The following is a 25,891-nucleotide window of genomic DNA, read 5'->3' as shown; positions in this document are numbered from 1 at the left end:
CTCTGGGAATTATGGCCTCAACCAAAAAACTTGTTCATCTAACTCGTTTCCTAGCAACATGTGCCCAGTTACGGACTCCAGGTTGGATAAGGTCACTTTCCGCTCTGTCCTGTGGGCGTGGATTCGAATACTTTCCGGCCATATTCACATCACGCTGAGTTTTTCCGATTATGTCAATGTCATCAGCATATGCTAGTAATTGGACAGCGCCTCTAGTGTTGACATGGGAGCTCTGCACTATTCTTTCAAGGACGATTTTATCGCATGACGGCATAACCTTGTCAATAGCCTTATTTTGTCATCGAAAGGTTCTGTTAAGTTGTTTCATGCCAAAACTACAGATGACTATACAGCTTCTCAATTTAGAAGCTGTCATATAGTTATTTGAAATACATTTGTATCGATTTGATGTTCTTGGGTTTTTTCCATGATCTGCCGTAATGTGAATATTTGATCGACTCTGGAATTTCCTGATCCAAAAAAAACACTGATAAGTACCTATAAGGTTGTTGAAATAAAGACCACAATCAGTTTATAACATCTAAATAAATTTAGGACATATTCGCAAACTTAAAATCAAATGTCAAGTTGATGGCAATTTTTAATAAGTAAATAAATAAAGTAACGCTGGTGTGCCCCAAAGCTCTGTTCTATCTCCAACATTCTTCTTCATTTTTATGAAAGATCCGTCTGCAACTTCTACTCACTTCCCGCATCAAATTTAATGCTTAAAAAACCCAATGAGGGCTTGTATCGTTTAAGCCAGATATCATCCCCTGCCATTATCCATGGATGGCATCAATGAGACTAAACGTCTCGATGTTATCGGTATGAGTGTCACCAACCACCTTTTATGGAACAATCCCATACGCGCTTTCGTCTAAAATTCCGCAAGGTGTTTGGGTTTCCTAAGGCGATGAAATACATTTTTCTCCCCTTCCGATCTTGCTGTTATCTACATGCCTTGTATACGTCAAAAGCTTGAGTATGACTCCCATCCCTGGTCTGGTGCTCCTCCAACTTACATAAGCCTCTTGGACAGTATTGAACGAACGTAGAGCATTTAAATTGCTTGGTGGGTGATAATATCATCGTTGGTTCCATTACGTCTCTTGAACATCGTCAAAAAGTTTCTTGTCTCACCCTTTTGTACCGTTATTTTAGCGGTTTATGCTCTAGAGAAATAGCTTGTTACATTCTTCTCCTTAAACAGTTCTATACTTGTACTCGCGCTTCTAGGACTGCTCGATTCCAACTTCGGCCTTACTGTCAAACACAAAGATTCATTCTTTAGCCGTACTACGGGAATCTGGAATGCCTTACCACACCCTGTCTTTCCCAGTCATTACAATATTCAGGAATTCAAAGCCAATGTGCACCGAAATCTCGTTTTAAACCCTCTTTCTCTCTTTTCTAGTGCTTCACATTGTGTCTCTGCATAATAAGGTATAATCCCCTTGCGTGTGCTGTTCTGGAATCTGGAAATTTTTACAAATAAATCGTTTGATTTTTGTTGTTGTCTTTAAATTTTTTCAATACTATGTAGTTGTAAAAAAATTTGTTTTCGTATACATTAAATAATTTCTTATTGTTTTTTTTTTCAATTTCAGGAACTTATTGGTCAAAATAGCAACGATAGTTCAAGTGGTGGCGTCAGTGGTTTGGGTTCGGGACCCCCAGGTACACCAACACCCCAACAAGTGATGCGACCTACCCCCTCGCCAACTGGTTCATCAGGTTCAAGATCAATGTCTCCTGCTGTAGGTAAGAAAACGCGAAAAAAATAAGAAATATTTTTATTAGAAATGAAAAATTTGAAATAATTCACAATATTTTTCTTTTATATCAGTGCAAAATTTGCCTATATCGCGACCATCGAGTAATCAATCTCAGTCGGGACAGCAAATGCCACCCACAACCGCAAGTCATATGTCCCATGGTAGCAATGTATCTATTGCCGGCGTTCAACAGCAATCTCAGCCACCGGGGATGCCTTCAGTGTCGTCAGGTAATTCTCAACAATCACCGGCGTCACAGCAACAAACGCCACCAAATCAATCTGTGAACAGTATGTCAGGACAAGGTAGCTATCAAACACAACCTCCACCACTTTCTCATATGCATGGCTATAAAATGGGACCAGGTTCAGGGCAAAGCCCCGGCTCAGCTCCACAAAATATGCCTCCATATCCACCGCCGCCACAACCGCAACAATATTCCCAAGGTAATTTTCTAATAACATCATTAAATTGATAATTTTTGTGTAACTGTTATTTTACGATATAAATTTTTAAAATTCAATATTATAATCATTTGAAAATATGTTTTTTTTCAGGAAACTACCCGCCTCGTCCTCAATATCCCAGCAGCTATGCACCAACACCATCCACAAATCAAGCGTCATCTGCCAACACAATGCCACCTGGACCAAATCAATATCCAGGACGACCTTTGCCCAATCACAGTGGCAGTCAGCACTCACAATTCCCGCCATATCAGCAGAATTGGGTGCCACCGTCACCACAGAGTCATGCAGGAATGATGGGCAATCATGTGCAAGGCAAGGGAACGCCACCACCACCTCCACAAGCGAACGTCGTTGGCTCTCCACGACCTCTCAACTACCTGAAGCAGCACCTCCAACATAAGGGCAGCTACGTGGGAGGATCTAGTCCAACTCCGCCACAAGGTTACGGCAATGGCCCGGCGGGAAGTATGCATTTGCCAATGGGCCCACCCCATCACATGGGTCCACCACACGGTCCAACGAATATGGGCCCACCAACATCAGGCCTGCAACAGGGTGGCCCTCCATCGGCACAGATACCCACCGATGGAACTTCAACACCCGATCATGGTGTTATTTCCCAGGACAATGGCATAACTTCGTCAGGCTCGGCGGCGGCGGCCAGCACGCATCCAGTGACTTCTGTTGTTACAACAGGTCCCGATGGTACCCCATTGGATGAAGCCAGCCAACAAAGTACACTGTCAAATGCTTCAGCAGGTAACTATAATAAATATTACATACTTTAAATTCTTGAATATGAATTTAAATTCTTTATCTTTTTTGTTCAAGCATCTGGAGAAGATCCCCAATGTACAACACCGAAATCACGGAAAAATGATCCATACAGCCAAAGTCATTTAGCGCCACCAAGCACATCGCCCGGTGGACATCCTCACAATGAGGATTTTGAAATGAATTCACCACCAAATTGGTCACGAACACCAGCTAGTCCGGTTAGTTTTTTTAGATTTCTTTATATTCTTAATGTAAATTAAAATCAAAATTGTATTCTCAATGTTATTTTTATATAGCAGGTTTTCAATAGCCACGTTCCTCAAGAAACTTACCGGACATCGACAAAGAAATCCGATAGTTTATGCAAGCTCTACGACATGGACGACAATCCAGATCGTCGAGGCTGGCTGGATAAATTGCTTAGCTTTATGGAGGAAAGACGAACACCAATAACGGCATGCCCGACCATTTCAAAGCAGCCCTTAGATTTATATAGGTTATATATTTATGTAAAAGAACGAGGAGGATTCGTCGAGGTATGCAAGGTGCCGTAGTAATTCCTTTTACTAACTTTTTTAGAATCAAACTAGCCAAATCAAACAAAATTTAAAAAAAAAGAAAAAAGAAAACACCACCAACAATAAAACAACCTTTCAAAAATCAGCTAAATTCAATTTTAAAAATCATTACTAAATCATTTTTAATCTCAATTTTTTTTAAAAGCATGTCATTTTAACTTTTTGGCTGAATTTGTCTTCTTTTGTTTAAAGATTTTTTTTTTCAATAATTTTAAATTCTAATTTAATTTGTTCTTATTGTGATGCAAAAATATTGATATTTGGGTGCTTAATGTTTAAGTTTGTATTTTAATATGTTTTGAGTAAGTTTTTGGGGGTAGTAGGTTTTTTTTTTAATGACTTAGAGACTCATTCGTAAACCTTCTTCATAAGTTAAAAAATTCGTACGGATTTACAAACTGTCAATGTATTGACTTATTTTACAAGAGACAGAAAATGATCGTGATTGATTATTGATGGAATATTTGTTCGTATTTCGACACATACAAAAATGTCTGTTTTTACTACAGCGTGACTTTAAGTCCACTCAGGGCTCTTTAAGGGTGTCATCCCATATGACAGCCTGCATTTTAAACAATTTTTAGGATTTTTTTTTACGACCAGTAAATAGATACAACTTTATTAAGTTTATTATCATTTATTAACATAGTTCGACAGTATAAATATCGAATTTGAATTAAAAATAATTGTAAAGAACATGAGTTACGAGTACACCGGTGTGAACAACTCCACCTCGAAAATATGGGCTCGCACTTCCTTCACTATTCCAGCTGATTTTCTTATCCAAAACAAAAAAATTAAACGGAGTTTTCATCTGTGAGTCTAAATGTATGGAATGAACTATCATCAAATAAATATACCAACAATTGGACTTTTGTCGCGAATTTTGCGTTTTGTTTTTTGCTATAAAAAATCGACATTTTTGGTTGTCGATAGTTCAATCCATGCGTTTACATGTGCTGAATCCAACCCATCAAATTTCAAGTCATTCGGTCAAGCTGTTTTTAAGATACGATGGAGGAAAGTTTGAAAAAACAATTTTGAGAAAAACTCGTTTAAAGCTTCAAGTCCTCTTAACTATGAAAATATCAACTTACCTTTCAATCGGCGATGCCTGGTCCATAGAGTATTCCTTCGTCTTCTTCTTGAAACTCCTTCAAAGCAGATTGTTCAGCTCTTGAATCAATTCTGGCTTTTTTTAACGGCATCACTTACGTGCCGCTCAGAACGTGAGATTCGCTTTTCATCACGTTTCTCATCATAAGTATGGGCTTTGCGGCCTATAGGGCATTCCATAACCGACATTACTTTCAAATTACCTTCAAAACCTTCATTAAAGATGATAACTGATAAGTAGCTAGCCATTTCAACTAACTGTATACCGATTTATGCAATATACTTTACCCCATATTTTTCCATGGACCTGCTGTATCTTTACACATGGGATGACCCCCTTAAAGCGTTATTAAATCATTTCAAAACTTACATGGCGAATATAAGGTTTTATTTCAATTTCAAGAACAGTAAACCTAACTTGTTATAAAGCTTTTTAAATGATGCCGCTATTTTGAAGTGGTTCACATTGTATACGCTTTTATACTTCCTAGATTATTGATATATTATTTTATTGATATTTGTTTATAAAAATACAAATTTCAGTCTTCGACTAACTTCTCTCTGAGTCGGTTTTAGATTATTTCCTAAAATATCTAAAATTTGTGCGAATTGCAATCTACCCATTAAACGTTCCCAAAATTCTGAATCCGTCGAGAATGGTTTTTTACTGCGGTCTTCATTTTCATAAAAATTGTTTTCAATTATCGGATGATAACTTTAAATCATTAATTAATCCAAATATATTCTGGAAATGTAACTCTTGTGTGAACATTAACCTTTCCATCTTTTGTCTTAATTTTCATGAGCTCTCTCTAAGTTTGAGTGAGATAAAAAATGATTTAAGTGATCTCAAATCGGTTGTTACCATTAACTCTCCTAAACGAAAAAGTGCAAAAAAATCTAAAATCATTGAGAAATAAACTGAATCCCCTTTCCCCTACGTGAGTCACCATCACGATTCCCAAAAGGTAGTGGAAAATTTTAAAAACCCATCAAAAGTATCATCTGCCCCATCTCACTTTATTTCTGAACCACCAAATCCAACTAATTCTGACTCAGTTCCCGGTTCTAAACAGTAACAACTTTGAATGGAAAACAGTGCATACAAATAAGAAGTCAGTAAAGCCAATTCAACCTCTCTCTGTGCTATACCCAATTATAAATGGCTTCACTTATCTAAATTCAACTAAGACACAAAATCCGAAGATTAGCCACATATAAAATTGATATTCCATCAAATCAATTTAAAGGCTATCCGTTAATTTAAAAAGAATTATTTTGTAGAGCCACTACTTGCTTGTACGACGATACCATTCATCTTAGCATGGATTCCACAAGCTTTTCCAGTTCCGCGGTTGTAATTGGGGCCCATTGTTTAATTATTGCTTCTCGAAGCTCTTGAACGTTGTTAAATTGTCACTATTGTTGGCATAAATATAATCAGCTTTATTGTGAGTTTCGCCCGGAAAATCCTTCACCCGAAATATTTTTGTTCTCCCGGAACTTTAAAAGCTATTCCGAATTTCGCCCGAATAGAATTTCACTTCGAATCAGAACTGACAGCACAGTAAGTCAATAAATTTCAATAAATTTCCTCATCTCTGATCTTTCATGATGGATATTGCTTCACCCACTTTGTCACAAAGTTTATGCGTTTGAAGTTCCTCCATAACAACTTCTTGGGTACTCATTTTGCAAACATTATTTTTTTCTTGGTGGTTTGACTGGTTGAAGCAAGAATAGTTGCAGGTACGACTTTAATAGGATCAGAAAGTGAATAGGTTATAATATCAGCACTTTGTTGGTTATGTTGTTCATCATTTCCAAATTCGTCCAAAAAATCTTCAATTTGAATTTCATTTTCCATATTTTCGAAACTCCTCTTTTTGGGTGGATTTAACCCAAACGATTTTGAAGAAAGAAACAAACTGGAAGATGGCTTCTTCAGCAGGAGAGAATTTTACTGTCCTATTAGGTCCACCTCCTCTTGCGATTTCAGGATTTTCCTGCATCTTGTTTAGCAGCATATCGCTTTGATTTGCATTTATTGATTTGATCCTTACATATAGATACAAACAAAAGTTATTTTGATTTTTTTTTCGCAACTACAATTAATATAAATAACTTACATTCTAAACTTTGTTGTTCCTCTGTTCACCTCTAAAAACTAAATGGAAATTTTATCCCCAAATGACATTTCATTCCGCCCGAATTGACTGCTCCCAAGAAGGGAAATCTTTCGAACATGATTTTTTTTTCGCCCGAAACTCATTGTAGGCGAATAAAAAAGAGGGATTTTTTCGGGTGGAATCTTGTTCACGTGAAACTCACAATACGGTTGAATATAATCATAGTATTCCCTAGAGATTCTCTATAGGATTTAAATCGTGATTTGGAGACAGCAAATCGAGAAATGTTATTTGTTTCTCCTCAAACCAGTCTCTCATCCTTCAAGAGACGTCTATGAATATGAAGCCAGTTCCACATAACTCTCTCAACCGTTTTGCTATATCTTCTAACAACTCCGCATACATTTCTAAATTCATCCTTCCAGATACCAATGCAATTTCAGTCTTTCCATTTGAAGAAAAAGATGCCGCCACCGAAGCTGCGACTCACTCTCACCTCTGTTTGAAGACGTTTGTCATGACAATATGACTGAAATCCATCTGGACCACCCAAATTGAATTTTTGTTCATTACTTAATAGAACTTTATTCACTCTTCACTCCAGCTTATATGAGGCAGCAGGCTGCCTTATGGGATGCATCTAAAGTTGGTTTCTTGGGTTTTATTTTTTAAACAAGGTTGAAGTTGTCTTTTAAAATATGTCTAAAGCGTCGGGTTCCAACATTCAAGTCCAATTTGGCATTCAGCCCTATCATGAATTCCATCGTAATCGGAAATTTTTACGATTCTCGAAAAACTGTATCATGGAATCCGTTCGTAGTGAAAAATCTCATACAATTTTATATACGAACGGATTTCATGATACAGTTTTTCGGGATTTGTAAAAATTTCCGATTACGATGGAATTCAGGGTAAGTCTGATTAAATTGTGGAGCTTTACGCGATATCATTCGAACTTGACGTGTTGTAAGCTTTTTATTTTGCTCGAGGTTGGAAATTTTTCCATAACTTTCACCTAACTTTCCAATCTTTGCCAAGAGCGTACGAAATGGCTGCCCACAAATCGTTTCGTATTAAACAAAAACTAGCTAAAAAGCTAAAACAAAACCGATAGTTGCCCCAATGGGTCCGTCTACGCTCAGGAAACGCAATCCGGTACAACGCTAACAGGCGTCCCTGGAGGCGCACAAAGTTAAAGTTGTAAGCTGTGGAACTTATTTTTCTGGCAATGTGGTTTATCTTAAAACCAATAACCAGGAGGAGCCGAGATCTGCAGGACACTACTTCAAATTATGTAATCATAATTTGGTGTGCAAGCTATTAAAAGTTTATCTTGGAAAAGGTTATGAATAATACTATTTCTCTAGCGATTTCTCGATATTAAAGGCCAAAATCTTTACATGCAGTGATTTTTGACCTTTGTTCCGCATTTAAAATTCTTCCACCCGGCATTATGAGATCCTGTCAAAAAAATATTCTCCAAAATGAATTATAAAGGAGCGCAAAATGATTTCCTATCACTTTCAATAATGAAATCAAACAATTTTATGAAATAACCACTTTAAGTAATTCTGTTTTACCAATTTCGGCCTTTAAATTTCAATCAAACAGGATTAATGTTTCAAGAGTTTTCACTTCTCTTAAAATGAAAGCAATACGAAATCTTGTAAATTATTTAGAAATTCTTATGATGATAAATGATAGGTCAAAGGAAATGGTTATGACTGTAAACATTTAAAACATTTTTATTTACCATATTTATTCATTTGTTGTAACAAAATATATACAATTCATTGTTACATTCATAAAACTAGTTTCCTTTCTTTGCAATCCACATTTCTAGGAAACTAAAAATAAATTATACGTACAAAATTTGCATTACATTAAGAACATTCAAAATTTTTACTTCATTTCGATTTATTATCACCCCGTAGTGATCCCATCCAAAAACCCGTATTTAGTAGTTGCGTGGAACAATTATTATTATTGATTGTTTATACCTTACATACATATGTGTCATTTATAGAATATATAAGAATATTTTTGTTTAATGTCCCATTTGTGCTGTTATCAAACTTAAATTGTATTTGTTTGTCAATTTATAATTTAGTTTCTATCGATTATTGCTCAGCATTGCTTGCTTTTGTTGTCTGATACAATTATTTTTCGAAATTAGTATTTTTCTAACAATGATTTTTTTCTTTTATCATAAATCTAAAAAAAAAAAACAAAAAAAATGTAGGTTACCAAAAGTAAAACATGGAAAGATATTGCTGGACTTCTGGGCATAGGAGCGAGTAGTAGCGCAGCATATACCCTGCGGAAACACTACACCAAAAATCTACTGGCTTTCGAGTGTCATTTCGATCGCGGTGATATTGATCCATTGCCAATAATACAACAAGTCGAGGCTGGCTCCAAAAAGAAATCTGCCAAAGCTGCATCAGTTCCATCACCAGGTTAGTGTGTAAATCAAAAATTTAAAAGAAGTTACAATAAAAATAAAAACTTTAAACTAAGCTGATTGACGATGAAACATTAAAATATTTTTTCATTATTTCTCTCTCTCTCTCCCTCACGACACGCCGCCCCTTTCTCTTTTCTACCTTTTCTTCCTCTTCTTTTCGACATAAATCTCTCATTTTTCATTCATACATTTTAAATTACGAACAACTGGTTCTGCAACAGCTGGCTCATCGAATTCCCAGGACTCGTTCCCGGCACCGGTGGCGGCGAACACAACTATTGATAGTTATCCGGGTTATCCGAGCGGTTATCCTTCTGGAGCGCAGCCCGATTACAATGCAGGTGCTCAAATCCAAAGGCCACCGTCACAAACTAACGCACAAACCCCTCATGCAGGTGACTAAACGCTTTTCATTCAACTCTCATTAATTTCATTTTAAAAAAAAATTAACTTTATAAAACAAATCATATTATTATTATTATTATTTTCTTGTATTGTAACAAAGTTTATTTTGTTGTATATAAATACTTACATATTTTCAACTTGTTATTACAAATCATATTCATTAGTTTTTATATGAACGTGTAAAAAGTTTTAATTCCATCTAAACTAATCAAATCTTCGCCTCATTTGCCTATTATTCTTTCCTCTGTTTTTGTTTTGTTTATCGTTGTTTGTCCTTTTTATCTAAAAAAAGGAATGGACACTGTTTTGTGTTTGTTGGAAATTCATTAACATTATAGTTTTTGGCTTTTATGTTGACTTTTTAGTTTCTTACTTCACCTACTTCCTTCACTTTTTAAAACGTGATTAAAAATAAAAATTTTAAAATAATCTAAAAGCTAGTCACTGGTATAAAATAAGAATTCAAATTAATTTACTTTTTTGCTATAATATACTATAAATTCTTTTTAAATCAAAAATTAAACAAAATTCAAAAAAAAAAACAAGTCGAATTGTTTTCTTCTTCTTTTTAGTTAGTTTATAAATAGTTTAAGTTAACGTTTTTAGTTTTCTTTTGTAATTTGAATTGCAAATACTTTTGTTCTTTAAGTTTTCCTTTTTCCATACTTTCTATTTAAGTTAATAAACCAAAAATTCGTGTGTTTGTACGTTACAATTGTAATAAATAGGAAATACTCAAGCAACAGCTGGTGATAATATTAGTGTCAGCAATCCTTTTGATGACCCGGTAGGTGCACAGCCTCGTGCCCCTTATCAACAGGGTAGTACATATCCTCCGGTGTCTAGATCGCAAGGTATTAATTAATTCACTTTTATTTTTTGGTTTGTTTGTTTAAAAAAAAAAAATGAGATTCTTCTTCTTTCTCTCTTCTTCTACATACGAAAATATTTTATTTTTTTTTTTAAATATTGAACAAATCCATTTTATATATATTTGCAACACATCAAAACAAAAATCAAATATTTATGTACCTACTTTATTTATTGTAATATTGGTTAATAATGTGCAAAGCTTCTTTCTATAAATTTCGATTTTGTTTATAATTTGCAAATCATTATTTTTCTTCTAAAAATGTCTATATCTTAAAAACAATTACATATTTGTTTGCATGTGTTTATTAATTTTATAATTATTATCGTTTTTACTATGATTACTTTTTTTTGTTTACCTATAATAATTGAAAGTAATTTTATTTTTGGTTTAATTTTTGACATTTAATAAAGAGTAAGGGTTTTTTTCAAAAATCTAAACAATTAACGGTGATGTTAGATTTTCTGAAAGTATCAAATGAAAAATGCAAGACTCATATTCAATATCGAGTTTTGTTTTTTTATTGTGGTGAAATAAGGTCGCCTTTTGAATACAAAAATTAGTCCTGTGTAAACTAGGGCCTCACCCAACAAACTTCTGCATCTACCTTGGTCCCTAGCTAGGTGTCTCCAGTTTCGCGGTCCAAGTTGGGTGAGGTCACTTTGCACTTGTGCGCGTCACCTGATCCGTGGTCTTCCTCTACTGCGTTGTCCTGTGGGTGTGGATTCGAAGACTTTCCGGGCAGGATATATTAATGCAGGTGCAACTCAATGGCTAACACGGTCTAAAACAGCAGGGTCTAAATTTGTTAGGGCCGCAACATTAAAAAGAAACAATAAGAATGTTTTTGAAACAGATTTAGGGACAAAAATAATAATAATAATATTGATGTTTTCTGATTGACTCCGAAACGCACTCAATATGCTCTCTAGATGGGCTGATCACTGCGGACTTAGTATCAATCCTCAAAAAACAGACGTCGTCCTTTTTACACGGAAATACAAGATCCCAGTAATTGTACCTCCTTCAATAAAAGGTGTACCACTAATTTTTACCAATGAAGCCAAATATCTTGGTCTGATATTAGACAAAAAATTAAATTGGAAACCTAATATTTAGGGAAGAGTTAAGAAAGCTACAGTAGATCTTTCCACTTGCAAGGAAGCCATAAGAAGCAAATTTGGTTTTCAACCTTGCATAACCTATTGGCTATACACATCGGTCATCGAACCAATACTTATGTACGGAGTTGTAGTATGGTGGACTGCATTAGAGAAAGTCACATACTCCACCAGCTCAGCAGAGTCCAACGCACTGCTTGTCTGCATAAGCGGGGCAGTGAGAACCACACCCTCATCAGCGTTAGATACTCTCCTCTATCTGACACCCCTCGACATCTTCAGTAAACAAGTGGCAGCGAGTACAGCTATAAGACTCAACGCCTCATCTTGACCAACAACAATGTGGGGCACTCCATCGTTTTGAACATCACTATTCCTAAACCCCTATTTGGAAAAAACTTCCAGGTAGCCATTCCATCCAGAGATGAATGGAAAGACAAAAATTCCTGGATAACAGAAGCATTCATTTTTATACAGATGGATCCAAGACGAATGTGGGAGTTGGTAGTGGTGTGTACTTAGAAAAGCTTAATCTAAGCGTCTTCCAAGCGGAAATTTTAGCGATCAAAGAGGTCCACTCCTGGCCAAGAGAAAATTTGATATCAACTTCTAATATCCGCATCTTCTCTGACAGTCAGGCTGCTATCAAATCCCTTGACGGTGTCTCAACCAAATCTTAAACGGCCCTCGATTGTCGATCGTCTCTTATGGAGATGGCGCAGCAATTTAACATTCACCTCTGTTGGGTGCCGGGCCACAGAGACATCACAGGTAATTGTAGAGCCGATGAACACGCTAAAAATGGAACCGTCATACCTATTTCACCTGAAAGGGAGAAGATAGGTATACCGGTAGTTACATGTAAATTTCAGCTAAAAGAAACAGCTTTTGCGATAGCAAACTCTAGGTGGCACAATGTACTAACGGGCGCAGCCACAAAACTGATATGGCCCTCGCTGGACCTAAAGCGCTCTAAAGTCTTGTTATCTCAAAGCAGACTTCATATTAGCTCCCTAATAGGTGTCCTTACGGAACACTGTCTTATAGGCAAACAAGCAATACGACTTGGTGTAGCCTCAAATGACTTCTGCAGGAGCTGTATGGACGAGAAAGAAGAGGAAACAATATCTCACCTTCTCTGCATTTGCCCTGCTCTTTCACTTATACGCAGACTTCATCTGGGAGACTTCCTTTTTGATAATTCCAGTGAACTCTTCGCTTTATAAAAAGCTCAAAATGGTTCTACTAGTAAAAAGTAATTCTCTAGATTCATGTGGTATCACAATGGGCCTTTTGTTTTGGCCCAAGTGTGTGGATTCTGAATCCGCAGCCATGTTAACCTAACCTAACCTGGTTGACTAAAACTTGACATCTCTTTTCTGTTACTATTATCTTCTCTAATTGTGGGTACATTTTATTAGATGTCATTAATTTTTAAACAAACCCCAGGTGTAGATCAGTTATTCTCACAAGTGATTCAATCCCATTTATGAGTGAAAACAGTTGCTCGCATCGATAAGTGCTTTCAAACATTCAAAATCTAAATCTATCATGAAAAATAAATCCTGCAACCATACCCGATCATGATATATCCTGGAGGCTTTATTTTAAGTTATCAAAAATTGACAAATTTCTTCTTTTAAATACCAGAATCTTTTGGGAATTTAAAAGTGTGTTCAAACGGAATATTAACTTACTAATTCAATTAAAAATAGTCATGAAAAGTGCTTTCTCAAATAAGCCGTTCGAAATCGACTTAAAACTGTTGAGAGTTGGTAAGTCACTAGGTCCTAGCTCTCAACGGACTGTTGCACCACCCAATTTATTTATTTATAATTCAATTAAAAAAAATCAACACATTTTTCATGTTTATTAATTTTGTGCACAAAACCTCTGGTGGATAAAAAAATGCGTGTGATTCCTGTAAAGTTTCACTTATTTTGCTTTGTAGTATTGCTACAAAACCGTTATTCTTTCGGTGATTGAAGAAGCAACATCTGTTGCAACAGAAATCAATTTGGATAAAGAAAGATTGTATGTTTGCAGTTTAATTATGCCCTTCTCTGTTGTAGTTCCACGCATCGGCACTTGTTCCAATTATTCCTCAAAAACGTTAAAAATTTGTGTCACAAGGTCGAAAGAAACGCAGCTAAATTAGATATGCTGCCAATGTCCGTACTTTCGTCACCGGACCGGGTGCCCCAAATTTGCCTCTGCTCATACACTTAATAGAAAACTATCAAATGTGTCCTATACCTTATAAATTTCTAAATGTAATTTTAATCCTAAACTTAAATACAGCTATGGACTTATTAAAGCTTACTTATTTAGAAAATCAAAAAACTGTGATTGTAAGCTACTCCTTCACGATTTTTGCTGCATATTTTGGGTCATTATCATGCATGAAAATCCAGTTACTCGTAAGTCGCATTGACTCGAATGTAAATAGTTCAATGAGTGGTGTGAATAAAAACGAGTAGGAATATCAAAATAACGCCAAAATTCAAGTGAATAAAAAAAGTATTTACTCTTACTCGCGATTCAATACTTGAGAGGCTAGTAAAACCCGAACAAATGCCAATTTTGGTGTGAAGAGATGCAAGTAAATACTTCTGTAGCAAGTAAATATTCTTCTATTCGCAAGTCAACCCGACCGCGTTTAACCCGACCTTGCAGTCGTACTTGTACACAAAAAATGGCTGCATTTATGAACCTGAGTGGTGTGAAACGTTATAGAGACCGGTGTGATATAAGTCCTGATCTATCTAAGGGACTATACGGTTTGAGAGCGAAAACGTAGATTTTCTCACTTCGCACTTTCTTGGTGAAAACAGTGATGCAAGGGGTGGAGGATTAACTGCACGGAAAAAGATGGAAAATTTCTGAGATACGTTAGTGATCCAGGATTCCAAAGTGGTGTTGCCAACGACATGGGGGTGGAAAGAAGTACCGTCAGCAGAACATTTTCGAGTGTATTGGACTTTGTATTGTAGTGTATTGGAGCAAGAGGACAAAAACAAACGGGAACGACAACTGACTTGTGAGTAATGACGGGGAGTCAAGGTTAGTTTAGGCGAAAACAGAACCAGTCACAACAGGAAATGATGCATAGTCTGTGTGGCGCTACAAGTATTTACTTGCCTTTTTTGTGAATTCAGTTGTCTCGCGAGTAAATACTTGCTAGTATACCCTCGGATTGACTCGTACTCGTTTTTATTCACAGCGCTCATTAAGTTCGCTCTTTCGCTACCTACCTATGCAGACACCAGATATATTTAATGTTATCATATTAAGGTTAACATTCGAATAAATACTATCTATCGATTTAATGTTTTTAAATTCCAATATTAAATCATAGAAAAAATAATAGAAACGATGAAAAATAACTATCATCTTCATGTATTTGTGATCGAATTAAAGTTTCTTGATCGTTTTTTTAGAAAAACAAAGACAAATTTGTTTAGATAAGATGGGAAAATCGATCCCAAATAAACGGAGATGATAGTTAAGGATTTTGGCGATGAAAGCAATATGAGTTGTTGCTAGTTTTTTTCGCCCTCTGAAACTAGGCTAATTTTTTGAATTAAATGGAAAAACATGCTGTGGACCAAATTCGGGTTCTAAGCATGCAGAGACCATCTAATTAAGGTTTATTAAACATTTTAACCCTTAAATATTTCTATTAAATGTCACACGGGTGCAAATTGGGATCCTGTACTTTTGCCATCTTAAAACTCCCATTCATTTTAATTTATTTTTATTAAAAAACAGTGTTTTTTATGGGAAATTTTCTCAGGAATCCAATGATGCAAGGCAGAATATTCTAAAAATTCTTTATCTTATAAAAAAATGCGATTTATGACATTTTTTTGAAAAATTGCGGTTTACGAATATAAGCATTAAAAAAAACATTATATAGAGCTTTAAAATTTGGAATATTTGCAGTTTATTAGTAGTTGTAGAAAGAAATTAGAAAAAGGTTTTTTTGATTAGGGCTATTTTAATATTTCTCCCGGGTGCTTAAATATGCATATTTTTAAAAAGTAAAAAACAGGCTTATCAAATGTTTTTATTGAATAAAATTTTGTAAAAAAAAAGTACAAAATATGTAGGAACATCAATATTTGTTTGTATAATAGGTATTAATTTATTCGACGGTATCTATACAATTTATGCATATACCTGCCCGGTGTTCTGCGAGTCCGCGTAGCTTGCGGCCCTGTGCACAAGCCACACTTTAATCGAGTTTCCTCCCTCACAATGCTGACATTTGTGATGATTCTCTCGTCGATTTTCAATATTTTGTAAATTTTTTTCGCAACATTGTTACCCGGCTCATAATATTTTTGGCAATTTGTTATGAAAATGTATTTATAAAGTTTATCTAGCATTCTACGCTGTGGTCTAGTTGATTTATCATCGAGACGTAAACAACCTACTAAAAATTTAAAACGTTGCATTGGCAGAGTGCACTTAAATATACCACATCCGTATAAATCTGACTACATGTCACGAATGCTGAGATTACATATTTTTCTTCAATACTCCAGCGAATATAACAAATACGACGAGCGCTTTTATTTCGACAATATCCGTACGTGCAATGACAGAACTTTACGACACTAAAGTCACACGTGTACAAATTTGGCCTATGTGCACTTTTGCATCCTTACAGTGCCAAGCCCTTCAAGCGACTGACGCCGCACTACTTACCCGTTGGTAGCCCTATAGTAGGACATAATTATCATGCACACTAGATGGCGCTAAAGCGCTTGTGCTAAGAGTGCGGGAACTTTGAATTTGTGGCCAGCTCGATTTGCACCCGTGTGACCACAGAGGGTTAAGTTTGTGTTCAAGAAATGTATACATATATTTTTCTAAGAAAAACGTTAAAACCGTATTTAAATCGGTTTGGATTTTTTCAAACCAACGAATACAACTTTAAGACTAATGTGATCTAGTCGCGCATATCATTTAACATTGACAAGGTACCTTTAATTATTTATTTATCAAAAAAGATTTTCATCAAAAAAATGCAAAATATATGTGCAGCTGTGATATATATAATATATGCCTTTTAGCCCCTTATTATGTATGCCTTTTGAATACTTTGTCTAAAACAAATGTTGGCAATAAAACGACTTCATTAACTCAAAATTAATTCCTTCCTTTAAGTATTTTGTTGAGAATCCTCTGTTATTAATAATTGCTGCACATATACGTGGTATTGTGTCAATAAGAGTTTGACAGCGGTATTTGATCTCATGCTTCCTTTCCACCCTTTTTGACATCTGCCCAAAAATTGTCTATGGGGTTAAGGTCAGGCGAGTAAGCTGGCCATTGCACAACCTCAACCATTGCTTAAGGATTTACTAGAGTGTTTCAGGTCGTTGTCTTTCTGAAATACCCATTTCAAGGGCATATTCCACTCTGCATAAGGCTTCATCACAGTAGATAAGATGTCCATATAAACCCGCTGATCCATCGTGCCAATTATTGGATTTTTAGGCCAGTCCCACTATATGAAAAACTGCCCCATGCCATCACCTAAGACCTTAGCCACTTCATGTTTATTAGTTTTATTGGCGTACTAGGGCTCATATTTACTCTTTTCTGGGCGGCACACATATTGTATGGAACCTAATCCACCAAATAAGACAATTTTTGTCTTATCGATCCACAAATCCACAATTCGCCATTTTTCTAAATGCCAGTAAACATGTGTTTTTGCAAATTGTAGGCCTGGCCTCCCTACTTGGTTTCTTGTCAGCATTGGCACTTTTCGTAGACTTCTTGCGGTTAGATTGTTTTCTAGCAATCCTCTTCGTATTGTGATCTTCCTGCATCATCCGTGAGGAAGAAAAAAATTAAAATAAAAATTAAAAATTATCCTTTAGACTGAGGCAAACGATACGAAGATATTCGGATACCATAACTTCCATTTGCCACCGCAGGTTTTAGATGTTATTTTGTAATTCATGACATTAGCGATTATTTAAGCACTCCTGTTTTTTTTTAATACAGCTGTATATTTATGAAAAATACGCTTTATTAAAATTTTAGCTATTTTTATTTTAATATTTTTAAAAAGTAAACTATACATAATAAAGTAAAAAGGATATTTTTATTTATTATGAACAATTTTTTAACAATTTCTTTGAATTTCGAGAATTCAATTACAACAATTCAAATATCTATTAAGATGGAAACAACTAAAACACATATTTATTAGTTTTTATTCTTAAATCACATATTTTGTTTACATTTTCACGAATAATATAATTTTAAATAAGTTTTTAAACATGACTTTTAACCGACATCCCTTCTTGTTTTATATAATGTACTATATTTAAAATTGTGGCAGATATACAATAAAAATTTTATCAAAGAACTCAAAAGTGGTTCGCAATGAGTTCCATGAAAATCTTTATTCGTTAGTTTTACTTAGAACGAACTCAAGCCCGACTATCTCAATCTTCAGAGCTGATCCTTATGAAGTAGTTACAGATCTAATTTGCCCACTTTTCTTACATACGTTATTCTATCGACTAGGGTTCTTCACCTTGACGACCAGTTGCGGATTTCAGTTGAGAAGTTTGCCTAGTGCCACAACGGTAAATGTTGTGCTCTTCTGGTCCATCTGCCATATCTCTCTTTGAAAAACTTCCTTGGTAGTACGACTATAAAACAGAAAAGAAAACTCTTTCTTTTGCTATCTCTTGAATGTCTTATCTTGTCTTGGCTTAAAGAAAACGTGATATTAACATCTGATATCCGCATTTTCTCAGATATCAAATCTCTGGACTCTGTATCTAAAAATTCTATAACAGTTTATAACTGTCGATCATCTCTTATGGAGATGGAACAACAGTTTAATGTTAACCTTTGCTGGGTGCCAGGCCATAGAGACATTGTAAGGCAGATGAACTCGCCAACATTGGCACCGTACAACCACGTTTGGCAAATGTTGTCATACCAATCGCTACATGTAAACTGTTGCTAATGCAGGACGCTATGAAGAAGGCAAACACCAGGTGGAATAACGTCACCACGTGTCAGGTGACGAAATACATTTGGCCTTCACTAGATTTGAAGCACTAAATGTGCTTGCTATCTCTTCTCTAATCAGATCGCATTTAAGTTCTATAATCAGTGTTATAACCGGGCACTGTCTAATAGGAAAGCACGCGGCTAAGCGTATTCTCAAATGAATTGCAGAAGCTGTATGGATAAGGTAAGGGATGAAACAGTTGTCACCTCCTGATCTAGCTCAAAAACGCACGAATTACCTAGGAAAATTCTTCTCGATTTCAAAAATATTAACATAATCAGTTTCATGTTTCGTAAGGCACTGAAATTGGTTTTATTGAGCTTAGAAGAAAGCCTCAAGATCCATGTGGTATCACAATTGGCCATTGATCAAACCTAAGTCATGGAAATATTTTTTTTGTTATGTTTACTCAAAACTAAAAATTAAGTTCAGAGATAAAAGTTTAAAGTTTTAAAAACTGAAACGGCATTTCAAAGCGTTGTTTTTGAAAACCGTGGCTTTAAGGTTTACCATTCAATTCTTTAACAAACCCAATTCTTATGAACTGTTCTAAGTAAGTTTAAAACAAAAATTGTCAAATAGCGTAACATTTTTAATATTTTGTATTAAATAGAAATGAGACATTGTAACTTAAGAACATTAGTTTATCAAATCATCAGCTGTTTGCAGTATACTTAAACTTTAACACAATTAACAAAATTGTCTTTTAAAGAAAACATTTTGCATGCAGTGGTTGTTTTAAATGTCGGTTGTTTATAACTTAAAATAAAAGGATATACTCCTTAATAAAACGCACCCCTTCCTTTTCAAACTGAAGCCGTAGTTTTTGATAGGTTGGTTTATCAAGGGCCAGTTAGAAAGATGCAATTGAATGTATAGAATTCGCACTGAATTGAATTATCGTTTCTGAGATTTTAAGAACCTAATTAAAGGCTTAATTATTTATTAATATGATTTACTGCAACATTTAAAGTTTTGTTTCTTCATTCATAAGTTTTTATTTTGATTTTTAAATGTTTTTTTTTTTGCAACTCCCGATTTAATTCGCTTAACCTGCTTGAATTATTAATAATTTACTGTTTTGAATGCATACAATTAAAAATTAGTAAATTCATGTCCTTATCTTCCATTTTCATTGACTTGAGTTGTACATCTTTATATTTTGTCTTAAAAAAAAAAACAAAATTTTGTTGTTTATTTCTTTGTTATAATATTTTTTAATAAACACAAATTTAATTTGTTTCTAGGTGCCCCATATCCAGGTCAACCAGGCTATAACCAATACGGGTCGAATGAACAATATAATTCTTCAGTACCGGCCGGACAGTTTACTCAAGGTCAAGGCCAGTTTCCACCACAAAATCGTAACATGTATCCTCCCTATGGCCCGGAGGGAGAAGCGTGAGTCTTTAATTTTCGCTTTTTCTTTTTTAACTATAATTATTATTTGTAATGTCAATAATTCATAATTTTTATGATGCAAATGTTTACATAAATTTCGTCATCATTTCTCAAAAACAAATATTTGTTTCTGCTTTAAGTTCTTCACCGGCTGCAAATACATACGCGTATGCAAGTCGGCCTTATAACCAACCACCTCCAGGAGCTACACAAACGGTTCCACCACCTGGTGGTAGCACGACAACGCCCGCTGGTCCTCCAACTGGAGCTGGAGCAACTCCAAGTACATATCCTGCTGCAGCTCCACAACAACCAGATTATTATCGACCTCCTGAGCAGGTAAAGTATAATAAAAATACTGAAAAGAGAAAAAATATTAATTTAAATATTTAACAGAGTCCGCAGCCAAGGCGACATCCAGACTTTGTTAAAGATTCTCAGGGCTATGCTGGTTACAATCAGAGACCGCAAATGTATGGTAAGTATTGACAGACATTTTGTAAAAAATAAAAAGTGCAAAACAGATAGATTGAACATTTTTTCCCTTTCAATTCACAGGTGGTTGGCAAGGTGGTGCTGGTCAGTACCGTGGCCAATACCCGCCTTCACCTACGCCGCAAGCATGGTGCAATTCCCCGCGTGCTTCTGGACCACCTCCGCCGCCGAATCAACAAGCAGCAGCTCAATGGGATCAACACCGCTACCCTACACAGTCTCAACCCCCTTATCCAGGTAATCAGCAGCAACCTTGGACAAACATGACCTCACCACAACAGAATCCTGGTTCCCCACTACGGCCACCGCCGCAACGATTGCCCGGTGGTGGAACAGTTGTTGGACTTTCACCTACAGTGTCCATCAGTACAGGAGGTAAGCCACCATTCAACATGCCGCCACCTCAACCCAGTGGTAGTACTGTGGCTCCACCACCTGGACCTCCTGGATCGGTGGGTCCACCACCACCAGGAGTTGCTGTGAGCGGTCCATCGATTCCGACTGGACCTAATGTGATGCCCGGTGGAAGTAAGGCAACACCTCCACCACCGCAGCCGGGCCAATTCCCGTCAACAGCCCAAATGCAAAAGAAAGACATTGTTTTTCCACCAGATAGCGTTGAATCGACAACTCCGGTCTTATATCGACGAAAACGTTTGGTTAAAAGCGATGTGTGCCCTATAGATCCATGGCGGATATTTATGTCACTCCGGTCGGGTCTGCTATCGGAAAGCACCTGGGCCCTAGATATACTCAACATTCTGCTGTACGACGACTCTACAATTCAGTACTTCGGATTGACACATCTGCCTGGATTACTAAGTCTTCTGTTGGAGCATTTCCAAAAGAACCTCGCCGAAATGTTCGAAAATGAAAACAATGCCTGCGTCACAAGTATCTGTAGCCGAAGCAGGGCGCGGCACTACGAAAACAACTCTGATAAAGACTGTAATTACAATGTGGACTTGGGTCAGCTAATGGCGCCCACAAACACTGACGAGAAGGTACTACTCCTTTCAAACACCCCAAACTACACAATGGTCTCACGCAAGAACATGCCCGTCCGAATACAAAATGCCGAAGATGATATATTCGTTTCAGAGCAGCTCAAGCCTTGGGACTTTGATTCAAACAAAAAGTACCAACTTACAGTGCCGATCGGCAGTGATGCCTGGACGTACGATCACATTGAACGCGATCCACACGATAATGTTATCGACGTTTTTAAGTCTGAGATCATTGACATTCCATTTGCGCGATACATTGGTGGCAGAAGAAGTAAAAAAGACAAATCCGTCAGATTGTTCCATGATTATTTGGATCGTGATGAAGTCGGTGTTGTTGGAGGAGACGATGAAGAGGATAGCAACAACAAAGTACTTGCGTTCAACAAAAAACGAAGACACATTAGTATTTCGAGCAACACAAGCAGTAATAATAATAAAAATGGACTCAGCAGCAATCTGGTCGGATCTGCTAAAAAAAGTAAAATGAATTTCTTAGAAGAAAGCAGCAGCGCTGATTTTTCATCACCACTTGCCGTTTCAATTAAGACAGAGGTGAAGAAAGTTGAACCAGAGGATATTGTTGTTGGCGCCGATGGTTTGATCTGTGAACAAAGTAGTGATAGTGTGGTCAAGCCAAAGGATCTCCTTGACAGCGATTGCCGAGAAGTGGACATGGACATTGAACATCCTCGTGTGCTTCTTAATGGCGCACCACCGCCTTCTAAGAAATCCGATTTCGATCCAAAGACAAGCGTCCGAGATCCAGCATCAGTGCTTCAACGTCGTCGCATGTCTGGCTATGAGGACGAGTGTTACACCCGCGACGAAGCTAGTCTCTATTTGGTTAACGAGAGTCAGGATTCACTGGCTCGTCGTTGCATCTGTCTGTCAAATATATTCCGCAATTTGACGTTCGTTCCTGGAAACGAGACAATCCTGGCGAAATCATCGAAATTCCTCGCTCTGCTCGGAAAGCTGCTTCTACTTAACCACGAGCATCTACTAAGAACACCAAAAACTCGTAACTACGATCGGGAAGAAGACACTGATTTCTCTGACTCATGTAGTTCGCTGCATGGAGAAAAAGAATGGTGGTGGGATTATTTGATTACAATCCGAGAGAATATGCTCGTGGCAGTGGCCAATATTGCTGGCCATCTGGAATTGTCGCGTTACGAAGAGATTATAACTAGGCCTGTACTTGATGGCCTATTGCATTGGGCGGTATGTCCATCGGCGCATGGCCAAGATCCATTCCCTTCTTGTGGATCAAACTCTGCGTTATCACCACAGCGTCTAGCACTAGAAGCATTGTGTAAATTGTGTGTGACTGATGCGAACGTTGATCTGGTGATTGCTACCCCACCACATTCACGGCTCGAAAAGCTATGCGCTGTTCTAACACGACACCTTTGTCGCAATGAAGATCAAGTTCTTAGGGAGTTTTCCGTAAATTTGCTGCATTACCTCGCGGCCGCCGATAGCTCAATGGCGCGTTCCGTAGCCTTGCAATCACCGTGTATATCATATTTAGTAGCATTTATAGAGCAAGCCGAACAAACTGCCATCGGAGTGGCAAATCAACACGGCATTAATTACCTCCGTGAAAATCCCGATTCAATGGGAACGAGTTTAGATATGCTAAGACGAGCAGCAGGAACTTTGCTCCATCTCTCTCGACATCCAGACAATCGGTCATTGTTCATGCAGCAGGAACCTCGTCTTCTGGGTTTAGTTATGAGCCATATACTAGATCAGCAGGTTGCTCTCATTATTTCGAGAGTTCTATTTCAAGTTTCCCGCGGTCCTGGCCCCATGCCATCTATGGAATATCGACTGCAGCAACGTCAACAGCTTCATCAGCAACAACAAGACAACATAAAATCCAATGAAAACAGGAAATTGATGCAGCAACAGCAACAACAACAGCAGCAGCAGAATGTAAATCAACAATTACCAGCGATAGTTGTCGATGAAGTTGGTTGTCCCACTGCCGGTGGTGATTTAAGTACAAATGCAAATGTCGCTCCTGCGGCAACAGTCATAGCAGTAACTAACTTCTCATCATCTAATGTTCATAGTAGTAATAGCAATAGCAGCAGTAGTTGTTATAGCAATTCTAGCCTCACTTGTAACAAATCCGAAGAAATCCTAGTAGTACCACCGTCGGCAACACTTAACGATATTAGCAATAGCAGCAACAGCAGTTGTGGCAGCAGCAACAGTGGCAGCAACATCACTGCTCCTATCGGTGCCACTATCGCACCATCAATAGCTTCACCATCGTCATCATCTTCAACGGCGTCATCGTCTGCTGGAGCGACTGCGTCATCAACGCCTGCAACAACAGCGCCCAATAGCATTGAGAATCCAACATCGGGTAGCAGTGGGGGAGGGATTGTTGCAGTCGGCAATAATAATAAAAACCTGAGTACAACAACAGCAACAATAACAGGAAATAGTAGTAATAGTAGCAGTAGTAGTAATAATAATAATAATAACAATAGCAACAGTAGTAGCAATAACAATAATAATAGCAACATAACGGCGACAGCATCAACTACGGCCGCTGTTGCGTAGTAACCAAGATGTCGACGAAGTCGTTATTAATTATTTTACAAATCATTAGTTGGGGCTGAAATGTTTGAGAGAAGGGATTAAATTTTAACGCAGAAAGAAATTCACCACACTGATTGATTGTTATTTGTATTGAAATATTCCACAACAGATATTAGAGTCATAGAGAGTAAATAAAGAAATCATCGTAACATCCTAAAACAACTACAGGAAGGTCTAAAGAAATAGTTATTGAAACTTAAGGGCAGCCAAAAGCATACCAATTTTAGCTTTGCGATCCAGAAATAGAAACAGAAATAGAGTGTGTGTGAAATTTGTATGAAAGCAAAGATTTTAAAATAAAATTAATAGAAAAACAAAACACAATTCAATTAGTGCTAGTAGTCGTAGTAGAATTAACGGTAGCTTACGGTTGTTTTTATGTATGTATAGCAAAAAGAAAAAAAAATAGAAAGAAATTAATAAAAAAAAACAAAACAAACAAATGGAGCGGAAGATAAAACAACTCATCAGCAGAAATAAGATTTGTTTAATTTTAAATGTTTGCTTTTAACGATGCTGTGATTGAATAAAAAGAAGAGATAATGATGAGAAGAAGTAGAAGAAGTATTTTTCCGGGGCAAATTGTTTTTCTTTTTTCTTTGTTTCTTTTCATACACAATTCTCGATGAATATAAATACAAAATAAAAAAAAAAACTTTGAGACTGCGCCAGCGATGTATACGTGACGCAACAATAAGAAAATATACTTAAATATTGCACTCAATATTAAAAATTAATTAATATTATATAAATATACATATTTGTATATAATAATATGTATATATATATAAGAATATATGTAAAAATGAAAAATGGGTATTTTTCTATCTGTTATTTAAAAAAAATTTAAAATTAAAAAAAAAAAAAACAAAGAAACGAGATGACTAAGTAATCCATGAAATCAGCCAAAACATAAAACAACACACATTGATTATGATGACTGATCAAAATAAAACAAAACAAAATAAAACACAACACACCACACACCCAAACACACAAAACACATAACGAAACTTGTATAAAATAAATAATGAACAAAAATTCAATATGATAACATTTAAATATTTAAAATACAAAACATTACTTGACTGCAGTTTTTAGCAGAAAAGAGTAGGTATGCGATGAATGTAACTTAATTATATATTTAAGTAATTATTATGATTAAACATGTAACCACACTGAGACAAAAACCACACACTTATTAAATATTTCCACAATACATAATATTTCCTTAAAACAAATTTTAAAGAATAAATTTAAAAAAAAATAAAAACTAAACTACAGATTTTAGTATAAGCAACTTTCAAAGTTTATATTAACTATTATAAATAAAATAAATATAAATAATAACGCTGATTGATGGTGAATGCTAACAATTGCTGCATGTCTGAATGTTTATACTTTTTAAAAAAAAATCAAAGCTGTAGTCGTATTTAGAATTTGTTTAATATTTCTTATTTGTTTTATTTAATAACTTCTTCAAACAAACAACAAAAAAAATTAAAAACATATTAAATTGTTCTCTTTAAAAGATCTACATAGAAGGTTTAATCTTCAAAAACACACAACAACAACAAACAAATATAAATATATATATGTATAACTT

General features: G+C 36.1%; 1 protein-coding gene across 5 annotated transcripts in view; it reads left to right on the top strand.

Moving 5' to 3' along the window:
• LOC129940673 (trithorax group protein osa) overlaps window positions 1–25,688 on the top strand; it is a 128,611-nt gene extending 102,923 nt beyond the window's left edge. The window contains exons 5-16 of one of the 5 annotated variants that reach the window (XM_056049077.1): window positions 1,611–1,764; window positions 1,850–2,224; window positions 2,336–3,007; window positions 3,080–3,243; window positions 3,325–3,570; window positions 9,091–9,307; window positions 9,537–9,710; window positions 10,449–10,574; window positions 20,011–20,164; window positions 20,305–20,503; window positions 20,561–20,642; window positions 20,723–25,688. In XM_056049077.1, coding sequence (XP_055905052.1) covers window positions 1,611–1,764; window positions 1,850–2,224; window positions 2,336–3,007; window positions 3,080–3,243; window positions 3,325–3,570; window positions 9,091–9,307; window positions 9,537–9,710; window positions 10,449–10,574; window positions 20,011–20,164; window positions 20,305–20,503; window positions 20,561–20,642; window positions 20,723–24,246 — 6,087 coding nt within the window. In that variant the 3' untranslated portion in view covers window positions 24,247–25,688. Of the gene's footprint in view, window positions 1–1,610; window positions 1,765–1,849; window positions 2,225–2,335; window positions 3,008–3,079; window positions 3,244–3,321; window positions 3,571–9,090; window positions 9,308–9,536; window positions 9,711–10,448; window positions 10,575–20,010; window positions 20,165–20,304; window positions 20,504–20,560; window positions 20,643–20,722 lie in introns of all 5 variants that reach the window. The other 4 variants (XM_056049078.1, XM_056049076.1, XM_056049079.1 and 1 more) reach the window with 4 other exon arrangements.
• Window positions 25,689–25,891: the final 203 nt, after the last annotated feature.

This window comes from Eupeodes corollae, chromosome 1 (assembly GCF_945859685.1).
Source record: "Eupeodes corollae chromosome 1, idEupCoro1.1, whole genome shotgun sequence".
Lineage (NCBI taxonomy): Eukaryota > Metazoa > Arthropoda > Insecta > Diptera > Syrphidae > Eupeodes > Eupeodes corollae.
The sequence above is the reverse complement of the archived record's forward strand: the minus strand, read 5'-3'. Positions and strand labels throughout refer to the sequence as shown.